This window comes from Kryptolebias marmoratus, linkage group LG15 (genome assembly GCF_001649575.2).
Source record: "Kryptolebias marmoratus isolate JLee-2015 linkage group LG15, ASM164957v2, whole genome shotgun sequence".
NCBI classification, from domain to species: Eukaryota; Metazoa; Chordata; class Actinopteri; order Cyprinodontiformes; family Rivulidae; genus Kryptolebias; species Kryptolebias marmoratus.
The window spans coordinates 18,129,041-18,142,299 of NC_051444.1; the positions used below are offsets into that span (position 1 = coordinate 18,129,041).

At 38.5% G+C, this 13,259-nt stretch overlaps 1 protein-coding gene across 2 annotated transcripts in view; it reads right to left on the bottom strand.

The window, feature by feature from the left end:
- ntrk3b (neurotrophic tyrosine kinase, receptor, type 3b) overlaps window positions 1-13,259 on the bottom strand; it is a 212,593-nt gene that overhangs the window by 118,028 nt on the left and 81,306 nt on the right. For both annotated transcript variants that reach the window (XM_017425891.3, XM_017425892.3), the window contains exon 4: window positions 7,947-8,015. In XM_017425891.3, the coding sequence (XP_017281380.1) occupies window positions 7,947-8,015 (69 nt within the window). The remainder of the gene's footprint in view (window positions 1-7,946; window positions 8,016-13,259) is intronic.

The window sequence follows — 13,259 nt, forward strand, 5'->3', positions numbered from 1 at the left end:
CTGCCCCCTATATGTCAAGAGGACAAATAACACCTTTTCTGTTCAAATTGCCAACCCGCCACAGTGGCGTGTGTTGATCAAATTCACCCACCACTTCAAATATTTACCCGCATTTGGCCGGTGGCAGGTGCTAATTTCCACCCCTGATTGTGTTGATTCATTCTTTTGCAAACAGACAGATTAACGAACACGAACACACACAGATTTATGATCGACCACCTTTTTTTTGGCGACAGGCAATAATTACATGTTAATTTCCTGTTAACAGGGTAAGATCCATGTGTCGCTTTTAATTAGCTGTAAAGTTTCTATCCTACCTTGACTTTTTATGGTTTTAGTTTACAGAATATTGCTAAAGCATCTGAGCCTTAAAGATTTCTCCAGAGTTTGCATTTGGACAAGCAGAGTGAGGTTTGTGATATTTGGTATGCTGCACGAAACTCAAAAACTGTAAAATGCTTCCATGCTGTTTAAATTTAGCTGTAGTATTTCTGTATGTCACTAGGGGGTTGCATGAGCAAACTGAGCAGCCTTCCTCTGTTGACATGCGTGATCCATCCAGTGTGTATGTACAAATATATGGATGACATGTTGCAACTATGCTGTGCTTGCTACTCCACTCACTGTAACACTGTGTCCGTATGAGCACTGATAAAAAAAGAAAGTTTTCTAGCTGCACCTAAGACTCTAATCTTATCGAGGCCAGAGACTGCTACTTCCACAGATCTATCACGATTACATCCATGTGTGCTGCTCAGAGGAATCAGGTCAGTCATTATATGGCAACATCTCTTCTTCTCAGCCTGCACAAAGGTAGGCAGCAGAGTATGAAATGTTATAGCGATGCCACATTTTGTCTACAACACTTGAAAACGTTCAATTTTCTTTACCTTTCATTTTATTCCTATAGATTTTGTTATGTTTGCATATGTTAGACTTCACTGTGAAGGTGACAAACTGAATACGGGTTATGCCAACCATCAGCTATATACTGTTTAAAAAAGGCTTAAATCGATAGTTCAGGTCTTTTGAAGTGGGGTTCTATGAAAGGTTATGAAGAATAATAGAGCTTGGAATGACCTTGGTTTGGAGAGATAGAACTTTACATCTCATAACGGTTCTTGTGAACACTCTTTAAACTATTTTAATAATGACTATATTAATAAACTTTTACGCCACTGTTATTAATCCGACAGAAATGTTATGATGTGTCTGCAGGGAGTGCCCCAAGCTGCTACAGAAGGGCTAAAGTTAGCTGCTGCTGCTATTTGCACTTGCAAGTAACCATGAAATTATACAACAATACTTCAATGACAAATTGAGGGCAATATAAAGGTTTATAAAAATTGCATTTGCATTTATGAGCTAGTAGATAGTTCACTGTTTGGACTATCTATTAGCTTATCAAGCCTGTCAGAAAAAAATCTATTTCCCCAAACAGACATCATCTACAGAGGTGTCTGCAACAGGTAAGATATTAATTGCTCAAACCTTTTCTGCAGAGCTTCAAAAATACTGAGCTATCCCTCTAATTACACCAAGCTGCTAGCTGCACCTATAAAGCAACAGCAGTCCAATTTTACTAGCTTTGTTTAGTAAAATTTTAAATTGGTACTGATTGGATATAAATGAGCTCATTGTTTTTACTAGTGTTATACTAAAAACTATTTATTTTAATAGTGATGATACATTTGGCGCTATCATCAACTGTAAATCTACTATCTTTATGAAATTTGTTGGAAATATTATAGTGTGGAAAAGATACAACTGAAATGCCACACCATCAGCTTGGGTTCCAGCGTCTTATAGCAGCTGAGTGCCAGACAGACATTTATTCAAAAGAAACAGATTTATTACCCAGATTCGGCTATGAACTGACACACGACTGCTGCAGTACAGTCTGCAGTAACATCAAACTATGTTCAGTTTTATCGTCCAGCAGGAGGTTTAAAGATCTGAGTCTACAGTTGCTTTAATCAATAAGAAGGAATTAATCTTAAAAAAAAGAAAAGAGGTAAATCAATTGATGTCTGAGGCACAACAGGAGCAAGTTTCACTGATCTGGCTAAATGTAGCAAAGGTTGCTGTTCCCACACCATTCTAAAATCGTATCATTGCTTCAGCACACAATCAGTTGTTGCTAGGCTCCATCATTTTCACGCTGTGAAAAAATAAATAAATCACTGTTTGGTCCCATCTTTACGTCTGTGGAAAGTCGCAGTAGTTTGCTCAGTCAATGCCTCTGCAGGCTGTTGCACTGCCCGATTTTTCTCTCTCTTTCGTTCTTTCTCTCTCTCTCTCTCTCTCTCTCTCTTTTAACCCACTAAAGAATAATTTGTCTGAAGAGCCAGACTTGATTTTGGCTTATCGACAACACCACCTGCACTGCAATCATAGAGGAAAGAGGGGACACTCGAGTCGGGTCAGAAAAGGCTGCAGGTATAGAAAAAAAAAAAAAAAAAGACAGGGAGAGAACATGATTCTAAAGCTTTTTGTTTTATTATTATTTATTTTATCAAATTTCAGCAGGGACTCGTGATTTTAGTAACTTTAGAAGTGTGATGGTTTGACAAGGAATCCGTTCAACCGGGTCCCGTAAGTGCAGAAGGCAAATCATTTCACTTTTTACAAGGAAAAATAGGCAGCGTTTAGGGTAATTGCTTCACCATATTTGCTCGTGATAAGGAGGAAATGGGATGAGAGTAGAAACGTTTTAGTTTCCTAATATTCTCCATCCTTTTTGAAACATTAAAGGAATAAAAGATCGCAAACAGTCTTTGTATGTGTGTGGTCTGCAGGTGAAAAAATTGCCCAGCCCGATGATTTAACAAATACATGTGCTCCGATACTGTTGATATGTTGACAGTGCTTGTCCTGAGTGCTCAGTCAGTTGTGAGGCTTTGTGCCGTCAGATGATGTGGGCCGATAGTTTCTCCAAATTTGATGGCACCAGCTGCAGTGTTAAAGAGTTCAACAGGTCAGCGCTGAAGCACTCGGGTCACAGACACAGAAAATGTGTTGTGGAGCGCGCCGCTTCTCTTGTTTATTGGTGCACCACTGTACAGATGGGTTCATTTTATATTTTTATTTGAACATTTACTTTACTTTTTTGACATTAGTCCTTTGAATTTTCCTTTTTTTTTGGTGGACCCAATCAACAGCTGTAAAGGTCTCTCAAAGATTTTCTTTGGACTTTAGCTGCTTTTTCACTCATTTCAGTCCAGTCCTTCTACCTGACTATGACAGCAGATCATGTAGTGTGTGTTTAAATAATAAACAAGTGGAGAGAAAATAGGTGCCAAGCCTGGACAAACTATTTACTGCAGATGAACAGTGTCTGGAAGTCATGTCTTTAAGAAAAAGGGAAAGCAAATTTAGGAAAGACTTGACACAGGACCTGAGGGACCCATCACCCTCAGCTGATCATCTACTGTGTATCAAACAACAGTAGATCAACACCCAAAATCCAAAGAAAAACTTTAAGACATCCAGAAAATCTGAAGAACTAATGACCAAGACAACTTAATATATATATATATATATATATATATATATATATATTTATATTTGAGGGCTAGCTCAAGACTTTTGCATAGTAATGTGCATTTAGAATTTAACCATTTTCCCATAAACGCTTGTTGCGAATACAAAAAGAATCAGAGCTGCAGGGATCTTCTCATCTGCAGTGATGAAATCTTTGATTTTTTTCCCCCTGCTATTATGGTAAAATCTTTATTTTCCAAAGAGCGAACAACCCTGAATATTGTTTTTATTATTTTAAATGTGCTAACTCAAATTGCTTTTGTGGAAAAATGCATTGGGGAGTTTGATATTTGTTGCTTTTCAAAAAAAAAAAAAAAAGAAAAAAAATAGAATTTCCCAAGCTGTCCAAAAGCAAATTGGAGCTACAACTTTACTATTACGTGGGCATGACTTGCCTTGACTGCAAGTTTACTTTTGAGCTTGGGGACTCCTTTGGATCATTTCATTAATACATTTGTTCCTGTTTTACCTGTCATGCTGTTCTCTGAAATTTACTGTTTAATTCATCCATACAGAGCACTGGTTTGGTTGCTGGCTTAAAACCAATCGGTGAAAACTCCAGTTTTGCGGCAGGAGACATGAATGCTTAACTTTGCCTTGGCCTGTGCATTGGGAATAAAAAAGGCAACCAGAAGAATACAGAGATTTGAGATGCACATTCCCTCAGGCAGATTGTGTCCCTCACTAAAGAATAAGCTGAATATTTGTCTCTTTCCGGAGCAGACAGAATAAACTTCCTCGAAGACTGGCTGATTGCTGCTAACTCTGCTTCAAATTATCTCCAACAGCATCACCCTGGAAGCTGCAGCAGCAAATTTAGCACTTAGTTGGCCCCCTTCCTCCCTCCCCGCTGCTGTTGTCTGGTCTGGCTTGGCCGAGCTGTGCACCACACCGCAGTAGCTGCAGCTCTTCGGCTAAAGGGCACGCAGACAAAAAGGCAGAGCCGATTATCTGTGTCTCATCCAGTGGCAGCACACAGCAGACGTCTATTATAAAGCCTGAATGTGATGTTGGAGCCTTTCACCGGAGCCACAAAAGCCTTGAGATTATTGAGATTCCCCTGATAATATTGCCATTGTTAGTGATATGACGAGATTGCAGCAAGTGTGAAATATCTGTGCAGCCAACCTGCAAAACAAAGCAACTGTTGTCTAGACGCACTTCACAAATGATGGTGAACAGACAGACCTGAAGCAGGCTGACTGACGTGAATTACAAAATGTGACATGACCCTTCTCCTCTCGAATTTTAAATATTGCCTCATCCTGCAAGTTTGTGTTCTTGTGGATAAGATGCACGATTCGATTCAACCAAACCAGAAGCTCCACCAGTGAGAGCCCCATGTCAAGGTAAAGTAAATGAAAAAGCCATTCTTTAGCTGTTGCACACCAGTCCTGATTGAGCCAAACATGCGTTACAGCAAGTTAATTAGGTGTAAAGTAGGACTTAAAAGCAGAATTGACTTTGTACAATCCCAAACCTGGCTAATCAGCGCGGCTTTGATGAAACTGCATGTTGTTTAGCGTTGATATTAGCCGAGCGCCGGCACCTCTTGTTTTTTTTTTTTTCCATTACCTTTTCGGTTGGCATGTTTGATCTGTATTAATTAGGCAATTTTTTTTAAAAGTATAATTGGTGTGTGCCACGGCATACACCCAACTTTCTGCTTTTGTTTTTATCCGGTCATTATTCATTAAAAAAAAATTAATTAGAAAGAACCCTGAATTAACATTAATGAAACACAATGAAATAATCAGTGAAGACATAGTTATTTAAAGCACAAAAAGGACATGCCGTGTTACTCCTCACTTAAAAAATAATTTCATATTCATTGCAGGTAACCGTCGCAGGTATTGCAGCTTTGAAACGAGTTCCTTTTCTTTGAGAAGAAAATGGAAAGAAATACAATTACAGTAGCGCTGCCTAGAGTGACTGAGATAACACGTGTTAGCGTCACCGTCATGGCAAAGGGCCAAGCTCTCCTTTTGTCACATAATATGGAAATTATTTCAGCTCGTTTGATCTTCCTTAATTTACATAAGGTCTGTGTGTTTGAGCAGTATGAGTGGATTCTTATCGGCTGATTCTGTACTTTGACTTCGTCTAATAAATAAAGGCAAGCACTGCCCCATGAGCCCGCTTTATCTGGCCCGATTGAGTGATTGGCATTTGCCAGGTAATACGGTGCTGGTTGAGCTCAAAGACACGGTGAGCGGAGTAATGATGTCAGAGCCATGATAGAGTGACTCATTTCCCATTAGCGAGGCCTGATTCCACATGGTTTCCTTCCTGCATAACGCCCCGACGCGCGTCTGTGCCGCCACGCCACTTCGACTGACACCTCTTAACCAAACACACCGAATGGAATAGACAGAAACCCTCACTCCTCATCAAGATTCAGAAGGAAACACGGGCATCGCCCTCGCCCTGCTTTTCATGTAGGACAACAAAGACACCATTTGTGCTCAACTGAATGTTGCTTAAAGTAACAGAAACCACACAGAGGAGGAAAACATCCAGCCCGGGGAGCTTTAAGTTTACAGAAAAATACGAGCTACCAAGCTTCTCCAGTTTGTTGCTCTTAATGAAAACTGTAATTTAAGCTCAGTTAGCTGCTGAATTATACTCCTGTGTGGTAAAGATGACAAGAATGCCTTCGTCTTGCTGTTTTTTTTTCTTCTGAAACACAAGTGTGAATTAAAACTTTAATAATGTAAAGTAGATTATGGTCGGCTACTGTTCTGGTGTTGCAAGTTTCTTTAATTTGATTTTAGCAATCCGTTCTTTTAGTATCAGTAATAAAATGCTGTTTTCTTGTTAGAATTTATTTTTGGCTTTCTATTTTTTTTTAATCTTTATAAAGGTCTCTTTATGGAAGCCAAAATCAACACAACTCACAAGAACACAGTATCTGCTAACTAATGAAGATCAGAAGGTTTTACAGAAAATGTTTTATTTACTTAAAGTCCTCATGAGTGTATAAAAAAAACTACTGAACAGAATCTTTATCTTGACAAACTTCAGGTTCAGAACCATGTTGTCACATTATTTATGGTGCTGCTGTAGATTTGATTATGAGTTCAATTTTCAGTAAAATAGCTGAAGTTGTGGTGAAGTGTTTTGTTTCACTGGTTAATCAAGAAGAAAAAAAACTTCACATTTTACTAATTTTAACAGAATTGCTAAAGTTGTGCATTTTGAGATGTTCTTGCATAATTACAGTTGTTTGCTATTGTTTATAAGTGTAATTACAATCAGCCTAACTTAGTAGTAAAATAAGCTAGTTTACCTTATTTTGTATTAAATAAATATGATTTAAAGACATATTTTATAAGGACTGCTTTGAATTTCATTTAGCAGATTGAATATAATAGGAAAAACAGAAAAATATACGGACATTTAAAAAAAGCTTTACAGGCTTTGAGTGTAAGTTAGGTTTATAGCAGAAATTATTGAAAAATTGGAGTTTGGAAGCTTGAGTTGTGGCAGAGCTGGACAGCTGGTAAGACAACTAAAGTACAGAACTTCTATTTTCCAGTGAGGAATAACATTTACAGCCCACTAACAGGCACAGTGAGGGATTCAGAGGCCCATCTGCCTCTGTTTGACAGCCCACAGTGAGACAACACTTGTGTGGCTCTGGTGTGGGGTCTGTTGTGTTGCTTCGTGTGCAAAATGAACAACATTTCTTTATCATTGCTGGGGATGTGAGGAATATTAGGCTAAATGATGAGAAAATACGCAACCGTGACATGCGTGTGAGCAGGACTTCTCGTCCGTTCCGCTGCTTGTCGCGATTTGAGATTAGCATTGTCGCGCTCTCCGAGGACCTGCCCTGCTTCTACCTCTGAAAATAGCACAATAAGGAGGTCTGCTTGAAATAGTCCTGTATCACACACATCCTGATACCTCGGTTTTATGTGCCACGAGGCCCGTACCAGCGGCGCTGGTTTTCAGAGCAGAGGCGAGGTTCAGATGATGGACAGTACTGACAGGCATAATGATGTGTAAATTTCAAGCAGGTCAACACTGCAACACTCCCCCGCCCAGGCTTGTCAGAGCAAACTCATTTTATAAACACAATGATCCCTAAAATATTCATAACAAACAAGAAAATGGGGTCAGGCTCCTTCCCCCTTCTCATCTATTACATATTCTTTTTTTTAGCGCATTTATTAAACCAACAAGTGACTTAAAAGACCACAGTGCCACCTTACTGCCTATAGGTTCAGTCTTTCATGTGTGCTCCGACAAATTGGAGGCTTTCTCCAACAAAGACAGGAATTATAATGGTATGCAGTGAAGACAATTTGTATTGAGGCTGGTGGTGCACGGGGAACAATGATGAAGTGCTGTAATAAAACACAAACAAAAGCCAGTAAGACAGATGAGATGAGACTTACAGCTCGGAGAGTTGGAGGTGCTGGAAGAGCTGCCATGACAGGGTGCTGAGAGGGTTCTTTGACAGGTTTCTGTACAGAGAAAAAAACAAAAAAGAGGGAAAAAAACAGAGAGAATGTTAAATTGAATTATATTATGTGGAATATTTTAGGTTTGTCATGTTTGTTCTGCTTTTTTTCACCTCACGTTTTGATGTCTGTTCAGGAAAACCTATAGCAAAGCTTACTTTGGGGCTGTTTTGACTACTTGTTCCTCCTTCTTTTGAACTGAATTGACATGTTTAGCCTCCAAGGTTTGCTGTTATGTGCAAGTTGCTTTAGAAAATAACTCAACCCTGTGCATTTTTTTTTAATAGTACGTTTTTGTTGTTGTTTTTACAATAAATTTATTCTATAAACACGGTCTTTGTTTTTTTAACAAGATTCCAAAAAGTGTGTTTTATTGTCTGCAAATCTATTCATACCTTTAAATCTGTCCAGGGGAAGCAATGAAAAGTTCAGGTCCTCTTTGATAAATACCTCATAACTTTAAAAACAGGCAGACAGATGCATAAACAATGTCTACACACAAACGCACACAGTGAAGTGAACGTGTGTGCATCTAATGCATTGCAAAAACCTTCCATGTGTGCATTTCTACGACAATTTCAATCTGGTTTTCTTTTTTTTATTTTGGAAGATTATTGTCTTCCAGGTTTTAAATTCAGCAGATTTTGAATTTGTTGGAATTTCAGTGCCACCAAATAAAAAAAATGTTTTCTCTACCTTAGTTTGCTTGGGCACGCCATGTTTTTCCATGCAGATAATTAATTAGGGAAGTATTAACATTCATAGCTTACGATGAGAGTGGAACTCAAGCTTATGCATGCGCACACACTTTCACAGTGATTAAGATTTCTAATAAATACAAACAGCTTTGTGGATCTACCAGAGGGAGAACAAAGCTCATTTCTGCTACGGATGTAATGGTGACTTTTATGGCTTTGAAGATGAGTTCTGGTGTTCATATTTGGGTTTTGACTGGACGATTCTTCGACACTCAGAGACTCATCCCGACGCCACCCCAGCATGTTCTCCTCAGCATTCATGACATTACTGTGGTGCTGAAAGGTGAAACATCGCCCCGGTCTCATTTTGTCTGCAATCTGGTGCTGCATTTATCCTCCCCTCAGTTATGTCTTTGCTGTTGAGAAGCATTCACACTACACTGCTTGCCGCCTTCAAGCAGCACTGTGGGGAGTGTATTAGCCAGATAATGAGCATTGCCTGGCTTTCAACAGATACCGTGTTTGGAGTTTTATCCGCAAGGTTAGTTTTTGTGACCTACGACAAAAGAACTTTTGGGTTTCTCATTTTTTAACCGTGACTGATCTTTTTGTTTTGCCCTGGGTGGACTCTAATTCCAGACACATTTAAAGGAATACGCAGAAAACTCCTTTTATTTACAGATCTATGTCTAATCGCAGAGGCTTTCATTTTTGTAAGTAAAGAAAATATTGTTTTTATTAAGTTTTGTTTTAACCCTGTTACTTCAGAAGGTCAATCTCCTTCTCTGATTGGTCAGGTGGAAAAAGACAGGATGCTGGCTCCTTATCAGAAGCACTTCTATTAAAAACAAGCTCAGGTATTCTGATAAAAAGCCCAATTTTCTAAGCAGTCGCAATTCTTCACCCCAAAGAGAAGTACGTTTGACTCCAGCTAGAGGACTTTCTCTAACTCTGACTGTGATGATTATTTGTAAAGAGGCAATTCACAACAAAAGTTATCTCAGGGGCCCTGTACAAAAAGCAACAAGTCCAAATCATAGTAAATTATATGCAATCTAGTTCAATCCAAAACTGAATCCAAATACAAGCAGTTAATTCAATTCAGTTCTGATACAACGCAGTCACATTCAGTGTATTATAACATGTCAGTAAGTAAAACTTATATATCTAAAGAAACCAGCAGATTGCACTGAATCTTCACTTTTCTACCATTCTGAGCTGAGCACGGGGCAGCGGGTAGCATTGGAGAGGAATTACTTCCTTTTAACAGGAAGAAGCCTCCAAACGAAACTAGCCTCGGGATGGGCAGAACATTTGCCCCAACCAGCTGGGGGCTTAGAGAGGACAAAGAGACAAACAAACACAGAAGTGATTTCTATGTACCCATGTATATGTGTGCTGAGTCTAGGCAAGTAACCAAAATGTTTCACTATAACATTATGTTTTAAAAATAAATATGCAAACACTTGGCCTGGATATTCTCCTAACCATGTTTTTGATTTTATACGTGAATGTTACTTTGAACAAATCACCTGACAGCATCTATAAGGGCAGCAAAGCTGAGACCATCCTGCTAAATAACTGTAACGACACAGTATAAAACATAGGTTAATGACTGATAAACTATAAGTGAATTTAAGATACCACAACCATATAAAATTAATAATGTATCATAAATGTGAATATTTGTCCAAGAAAACTCAAATCATCTAAATAAGATGTAACTAAAACTATACAGGTTGATTTAAGGTATTAAAAAATGTCTGCATGTTTATTTGATGCCACAAAACTGAAATGTTAGCAAATATGCACAGTCAAACAGAAGCGTGAAAAGAACAATACAAATTGCTTATTAAATTGTATCACACACAGACGGAGTCCACAAGAGGTTAATTTGTATGGAAGACCTATAACCAGATGTGTCGCCATAGAAACAGGGAGCTAGAGATGCTGCAGATCTGTCTTAGTCTTGGCGATATCGTGCATACAATCACGCAGGCATGTGCAAAAGCACAGGCATGTGGAGATACAAAAACAGCCACACACTTATTCACGTTGTGAAAAAAAAAGCTGCGGTCCCATCGAGGCTGTACGCTCGGAGAATACGTTACGGGGCAGAGCGAGAAAGAGAAATAGAGAGAGACAGAGAGAGAGAGGGAGCGAGAAAGGGTGTGCAAGCAAACAGCAGCTCATTAGCTGATGCAGAGCAGAGCCACTCAACAACTGCTTTAAATCACACATCCTGAAATAGACACACAATTAAACCACGGGTCTTTAAATAGGGAAACATCAAATGGCCTAACCCAAAATGTACACAGGTTAAACCACCTGTCAGAAAAAATAAAAACAGTACTTTAGAAACGGACATGCAAAGATGGCAGACTTCAGTTATACTCACATCAGACCACAGTAAGTTTTTATTGCTGACTCTTTATTTCACAATCAAAGTGACTATGAGCAGTAAACGGTTATGACCAAACCTGTGGTGTGCAGCATGAAAAGGAGACCGAACGCATGGTTTAACGAACAAAATGTTTTATCTGAACTAAAGAAAACAGCGTTTAACAAAGAACCCTGAGCTGTAGTAGCTAGAGTTGTTTGCTCTTTCAAGATTCACCAGGCAAACGTTACACCTACACATTCATATCTGCTACCTATTAGAAATATTTCTGATCTTCACTTGTGCTCTATTAGTTTCCTGTCTGTTCAGGCTCTGGGTACTCGTGTCTAAAGCTTGTTTGTTATAATCATTTTTAGAATTTCCTGACAGTATAGCATTTCTGTTTTTATTTGCATTTATTATTTGTCATAAAGGCCGGGTGACTGGGTATGTGTGTTTTTGTTTGTCTGTCAGGTTGTTTATAAAATATTTCATAAACCACAGATATTTAAGATAGTCAACTTAGTCAGTTTACATATAATAGGCTAAAATTTAAAAAGCTAGTTTATGTTCTGTTTTTTTAAAGAATAACTATGTTGTTAAATGTTATCAACCTGTATTTTTCTTTTCCTGCCTACTACCTATTTAGCAAAGATCAGGGTGGTAGACTAAATAAAGTCTCAGTCAGCAGTGCTAGACTTTGAATCCCTTTTAAAAATGTAAAAAAAAATAATAATAATAAAGTTCTGTGGCAAATTCAACAGGGATAAAATGCTACTTTCCTTCTCAGTAAGATGGTAGAAAATACTTGTTGATTGGTTTAGAATTAGTTGTATTATTACTATTACGGTTGTATTTTATCTGTGTACTCCTTTTTTATTTGTATTATTTTATTGTTTCCGTTTTTTTGCACCTTTTACGTGCGCAGCACTTTGGTCAACACCTGCTGTTTTTAAGTGCGCTTATAAATAAATCTGACTGTGTGATTTTTGTGAGAAGAGGAATGACAACAAAAACAGATTAAATTATGAAAAGGGAAAAAAAGAATAAAAACCAGCACATTGTGAGAAAGCGGAACAACAAAAATGACAAAAATAAAAGAAAAATACAGAGTTTTGTTGTTCACCATAACTAGTTAAGAGTCGATTACGCCTAAACTGTTCCATATATGTTTCAATCTGACCCTAAGGGAATGGGAAAAAATGTATTAATATGTTTATATGTGTTACCAAAGCTGTGAAACACACCAACACAGAGCACAGTTCTGGCTAGAAGCTAAAGAAATAAGCTTTAATGGAGCTGTGGCAGATATTGTGTGAACAGTGGTGCTTATTGTGTCCTCCTGATTCCTCTCTTTAGGCTGAATCAAGCTAACCTGTGGGTAGGATTTTTGCTTATATATCCAAAATTAATTGTACTGTGGCTAAAGATTTTCTTTTCTGTAATGAATGATATTACCATGTGCTAGGGGTGTAACAATACATGTATTCATACCGTGAAATGTTGGATGGGAACAGTGAACTGACAATGAATGTCAGTCATGATTGATCACTGCTCCCAGAGTGGGCTCACATTTTATTTAACTGCATTTTGCTAACAGTCATGACAGAAAAAATAGCAGAAAAAAGATCTTATTTTACCCTCCTGAAGCCCACAGAAAAGAGAGGCGAAGAGCGGTAGAGAAGCCCTTGTAACTTTGGGTCAATTTGACCCGAGGGCCATGGGGGAGATATAAAGACTCTACACCAAACAGCATGGTTGGTCCAGAATAACATGTAGAACCAAACACCTGCCTGTTTAATTCATATCAGCTATGTGGTGCGACTGATCACGGACAGCTGCAGCGGGCGAAGACGAGAGGTGCGTGTACGGCAAACAACTGGTTCGTGTAATCAATTATTTCGAAAGTACTGTGACTTAACTGTTACACGCCCACCACGTGTCTAATCAACTCAATTCATGAACAAAGATAAGTATCGACACTGAAAAGCCCCTGAATGAAAATGTTTTCGTTGTTTTAGGCTTGCGTACAACAATAAGTGAAGGGAGTGTGTTTTCTGAGCACAGAGTAAGACCTCCTCACATTTCTGACGGGGAGTGTTCTGTTTCCAAAGGTCATCCTTCGTATCTTGACAAGAAATGTCAGCGAAAATTGGATTGAGAGAGGAG